The 5,868-nt window shown below is 35.9% G+C and overlaps 1 protein-coding gene across 1 annotated transcript; it reads right to left on the reverse strand.

The window, feature by feature from the left end:
• Positions 1 to 1,207: 1,207 nt before the first annotated feature.
• LOC126970761 (piggyBac transposable element-derived protein 4-like) lies at positions 1,208 to 5,232 on the reverse strand. Its single transcript, XM_050816834.1, has one exon. The coding sequence runs from the start codon at positions 5,123 to 5,125 to the stop codon at positions 3,035 to 3,037; it is 2,091 nt and encodes a 696-aa protein (XP_050672791.1). The 5' UTR covers positions 5,126 to 5,232; the 3' UTR covers positions 1,208 to 3,034.
• Positions 5,233 to 5,868: the final 636 nt, after the last annotated feature.

Here is a 5,868-nt window from a genome sequence, read left to right on the forward strand (position 1 = left end):
ATATCCTAACTTGTGGGGTGTCGTGCGAAGGAGGAATTCGGCGGCAGGAATCAGGTTAAACAGCTCTTCGGAACACTCCCCGTGATATATTATAAATATATTTTAACCGACTTCAAAAAGGAGAAGGTTCTCAATTCGACCGGTATTTATTTTATGTATGTGGTGTACATACATGTATGTGATTACTCTGAGATTTATGGTCCGATTTAGGTAATTCTTGAATGGATGCCATATTTAAGTCCCATAAAAGTTTTACATAGTATTGCCCCGTAGTTTTCATTTTATGAAAATTTTTGTCTATGTGGATGATATAATTGTTTTTTGTGTACGAGTATTTTTTAGAGTTTTCATTCCGGTTGATTATAATATAATATCATTATTAACTGACACTAAAAAGTAAAAAATAAAAAAAATATTTTTTTATCTTATAATTAAGTTCAGCGCGTTGTGTTTCATTAAGCGTAAAACGGAATTTTCATACTAAAGCAATTCCAGCTGAACTCCACATGAATCATATGTTACTTATTCTAAGTATTCTTATCGCAATAGCGATGATCCTCTGAATGGTGCATTATTTCCGCATAACACTTAGACTCTAACCGTTTTTTGTGTGTTAAATTTTTGGCATGATACCATAATCTGTAGGAATGTTATAGGGGATACTAAGAGGTCGAACTTTTAAATAAATAAAAATCAGATAATTTAAAAACAAATCATGTACATAGACATAACAACATATGACAGGTATTTTTTTAGTTTACCGTAGCCTTTTACTGGAGAATATTGGTAGAAAGCTATCTAAAGCTTCTTATGGGTCATTATCCACCCTAGTTCGTGGGTCTCTAACCTGGATACGAAATACGAACAACAATTTTATGTAACCAATTAATAATGAAATATTATTGTATATTCTGTTTATAATACTTAACTTTACTTATTTAATTTCGTATTAAATATACTTTAATGTGGCAACTGAGACATCAATGGACGAACTGTCGGCTAAAAACTTCAAGGGCACATGCCAGAGTAGTCACTTTTTCAGACTTATATATAAATATTAACAAAAAAATACTTTAATGCAATTTGATTGCTGTAATTCATTAAATAAAACGACAACACATAGATAACGATATTTCATACACATCACCTCTAATTAAATAAAACACCTAATTTTGAAACAAATTTAATAATTGTTAAACCACCTACTACGTATTCAACCTAAGAAGAAAACTACTGAACAATTTATAGCAAACACAATCAATGCAATCGCAGAAAACTATCTTAAGATATCAAACATCACTAATTTAAAATTAAAAGAAAGAGCATTCTTTTTTTTAACGGCCACAACGGCCGATAGCAATAATCTTGCACTAATAGATCTACAGAGGATCCAGAAAATAATGTAATAACACATGTACTTACTAAAAAGTAGTTGCTTCAACTTATAATAAATAATATAGGTGAATAAAGTCGTCTCAATAAAGTAAAAAAATATAAATGAACAAGCTTTCTTACACAAATTTATTCATTAAAATTATATTTTTAACAAGTATTGTTAAGGGACAAATGAACGGTTCAGCTGACTAGCAATCACCAAAAAGGAGAAAGAACAATGAAAAAGAAAACCATAAAATATTTTTATATTTAGATAACAAATAGAAGTTTATTTTTTCTCATAATATTTCCGGTTTCAGAAATAGTCGTTAGCTGTAGACAGAGCTGGCGGAACAATAAAAGTATATTATGGCGATACAAGTCATTTTTGGTTTGCTATTTTATGGCAACCACTCCAATGGATCGTTTGTTGAATTACTGTTATTGGAAAGGTATGGTGTGATTTTCTTGAGCTGCCGAAACCAATGATCGGCTTCGCCTAGACCCGACACAACTCTAATTTTTATTTCTAATATTTGTTTTGTATGGATATATTTTCTATGAGAGAATCTAGTGACCCACGGTTTGACAGTTCTGCTGTGAAACAATTTCATATTCATTATAACATATTTTACGAAATAATCCTTGATGTTATGAAATATTATTGAAAAATTCATAAAAAACAGTATTTTATTTAGTATGTACAGAACAACGTCTGTCGGGTAAGCTAGTAAAATATATTTACAATACTTAACATTATTATTACTTATTACATGAAATTGACAATATCATTACGAGGAAGTGTACCAAGAACACTGTCAGCAATTCTGCGTTGGATAGCTAGGCTGATCCGTTGACCGAAATAGCTGCCAGCGCTTGGGTTTCCAGTAGCCCTATTGAGACGATACTTTGTACGTGTCGATCGTACGATGTTACGTGCCCTAGCTTTTGCGTGCTTCATTGCGGTACTCACGCAAATAGTGCTCGATGAGACGCTTCACTTGATAACACCGACCTTCAAGTCTTCAATATAGCATTCCCCATGCCATTAACTAAAAATTAAATATAGTTATCATCATGTGTGCTGTCTTCAGTGTGCAGCTCTTCAGAAACTTCTACGTCTTATCAAAGATGGACTGAGTTTTTTCTTTTGCCGTATTTCCAGGAAATTTCTGTTCAAAAAAGCACTCCCATCTACCTTAAAGGCTGGCATGCTCCTGGGTGTCCACTGGTATTGCACCACATTAACGGCACGGCATTTGGAGAATTATTTATTTAGGAAGACATTAAGAAATCTGAGCAAAATTATATGTTTATTTATAAAGATCAAAGAACAGTACAAAGAACTGAAACAAAATCGGAATCTAAAAAAAAAGTTACTAGCAAAAATGAGTGATCTCTTTACATCAACAAATTATATATAAATTATTTAAAAATTATATAAATTAACAAAAATCATATTTTGCAATTGAAAAATTTAATAATTTTCTCAAATTAGTGTAATGTCATCGGTCCTCGATAAATCTACAAAGTTTGAACGAAATCTAGCCGTTTAAAGTGGGTCAAAGTCGCGCCCAAAGAAGTCGGCTACAAACATACAACCATACAAACATACAAAGTGAAGCTAATATAAAGCGTGTAAAAAGGCAATTTCAAAAACTTAAGAATGTGCTAGGCAGAAACATTTTGTGCAGAAACCTGGAGAACCTTCACATTGCTTACATTCGTAAATTGTTTGCACCCTCTTTTTCTGTGCTTTGCAGCCTTTGCATTCTTTTCGGGCCACTTCGGTGGTTTCTTTCACGACACTCCCGACTTTCTTTATTCTCGCTCGGGTCTTTTCTATTTTAGTGAGTTCGTGCTTCACTTTCAAAACATTGCGTCGATTGAATTCATTTGGATCAGGTAGAAGCATTTCCAGTATCTTCAAACGGAAATCATATAGATTCATTTTATTATTCGCCGAAAATTTGTTGTACAAGTAAAATGCATTACTGAGGCTCATTTGCAGCGTATGCACAAACAGCTTCTTGTACCAGCGCAGGGTCTTTCTTTGGACTGGATAATAAGCCAGCATCTGATCTTGAAGATCTACGCCCGACATAAAATTATTATAATGAACGATTGCCATTGGTTTCAGTGCTACAGATCCCCTTGTGGAAGTAGTTTCCATCATCTGGTCATCATATTCTGTGGAAATATACAGTACGTAACGTTTACCCCTCCATTTTCCAATATGAACACCATTCAAGAATAAGGATTTGTTTTCCCCTTTTTTCAATGAGATAGTTCCAATATCAACAGGATTATCTTTGCGGTTTTTCCTCAACGTTCCTGTGCAGTACGTCTGTCGATCTAGTAATTTCACAGCCAAACCATATGAGTTGTAGTAATTATCCATATAAACATGGTGGCCAGAATCTAGCCTCTCTTCTAGGAGTTTGAAGACGATCTTACTAGCATGTGCTTGACCTGATGTCTCATCATTTGCACCTGCGTAAACTTGGTATTTTAAAATGGTACCATCTGGCTCAGCTAGGACATAAAGCTTAGTACCATATTTATGCCTTTTATTCCTAATGTACTGTCTGAACAGCAATCGACCGCGCCACAAAACCATGGACTCATCCAATGACAACTGTTTACCCGGACAATAAATAGTATTCATTTTATTGTTAAAATGGTCCATAATTGGACGAATTTTTTTTAGATGGTCTTTCTCACTTGTTTCAGATGTAAAGTGCAGGCATCGCAATATCAGTAAAAAACGGTTTCGGGACATGAATTGTCCGAAGCATGTAATATTAAATAAATAATGTCGTTTCCAATAATCGCTTATACGGTTTAGCCGAATTGTTCCAGTGTGAATAAGGAGTCCTAGAAATGTCAGCAGTTCTTCCCTAGTTAAATCTTTCCAATTTTTTATTCTTGATTTTTGCTTCAGATTCTCTGCAGTACGCACTCTTAATGCGTTTGCATTCGTCTCTCGAACAATAAGATCCAATAAATCGTCGTCAATTAACAAACGGAACGCTTCGTAAGGATCTGTTGGAGGTGGCACTAAAAGTTCCTGTTTCTTAGTAAAATCAATAATTTTCATTGAAATTGGATTACTGCTCCAGGTGATAGTGGCTTCTTGACGAGAAGGTGGGTTATTGGGTGAATGGTCAGGTAATGGGACATCACCGTTATCATTTGGTAAGTTTGGAGAACTACATTCAGAACTCGGATACGGCAAAGCAGTTTCACAGGCGTCATTATGCTCTGGCGACAAGTTTGGATTGATCGCATTTCCGTCTAATTTTAGTTGGCGAAGCGCTGGCTTTGATTCTGAGGAACCAATATCTGAATCTGGTAACTTTGCAGATTGAGCAGATGTATCACTTGAACCTGGTGTATTCATTCTCGTTGGCCCATCTCTAAACATAGGTTTCAATCGCTTACATTTGATAATAGGGCTATCGTTTGACTCACTTAAACCTCGCTTTGAAGCTAATGACCTTGAAGGTTGAGCTGGTGTATCATCAGCACGTGGTCTACGGCTGGTTGTCTTCATTTTCAATCTTAAATTAAAGGTACTTAAATCACAGTCGCTACCAGATCCTACTGAACTTGAAGAAAACTCCTCTTCACTATATTCTCCAGAACATTCCGAGTCATAATCATCACTTTGTCGAAGCTTTTTTATAGCACGAGATGTTAAAATAATCGGTTTAATTTTACTTTTGGATGACCCAGCTTTACTGTCCATTTCGGCGCGAAAATACCTTCACTACCAAACTGTAAGAATGAAATTAATACTCGTTTTCGTTAGTTGACTGTATTGACAGTGGCCGGGCAAAGCATCGTTAATTCGCCTCAAACGCCGGCGGCTTACTGACTACTACAAAATGAACGGGACGCTCGCTCGGATCCGAATGGGAGGCACCGCTACAATAGCCCCGCCCCACTCGGATCCAAGTGGTGAGCAAGGAACGTCTTAACATTAGCACTGCGATTGTTTTGAAATCGCACAGAGTTTATCAAACCGAAGCGGAAAATGCTTTTTGCAAACAATCGCGTTATACGACCACAGGATGGAGAGGGGGTGGGGGGGTCTCGTCGGTTATAAACGTGAGCACTTTTGTGATACGGGGGCGATGTTGTTGGTGACGCACCGAGATCCGCGCTGCACCGTCATCGTTCATATCTGTGTATGGACATATTTCAATCAATTTTCAAATACTTACTATATTGTAATTCTATGTCTTAGGCATTTATTGCTTCAACCGAAAGACGTCCACTGCTAGACAAAGGGCTCCCCGAAAGATCTCCACCATGGTCATTCTTGTGTTGCCCTCATGCGACCCATCCCGGCGATCTTGACTAGATCATTGGTCTTTCTTGTGAGGAGCGTTCCAAAACTGAAAGACAAAAAGAGAGAAATATATTTATTTACAACAAACACAATATTTACATAATAAAATAGAATAAATATATACAAAACTGAACTAC

The sequence above is a fragment of the Leptidea sinapis genome, chromosome 22, assembly GCF_905404315.1.
Source record: "Leptidea sinapis chromosome 22, ilLepSina1.1, whole genome shotgun sequence".
Classification (NCBI taxonomy): Eukaryota; Metazoa; Arthropoda; class Insecta; order Lepidoptera; family Pieridae; genus Leptidea; species Leptidea sinapis.

Excerpts from the sequence above, each read along its gene's own strand:
- LOC126970761 (XM_050816834.1), bottom strand. The coding sequence starts at position 5,125 with ATGGACAGTAAAGCTGGGTCATCCAAAAGTAAAATTAAACCGATTATT.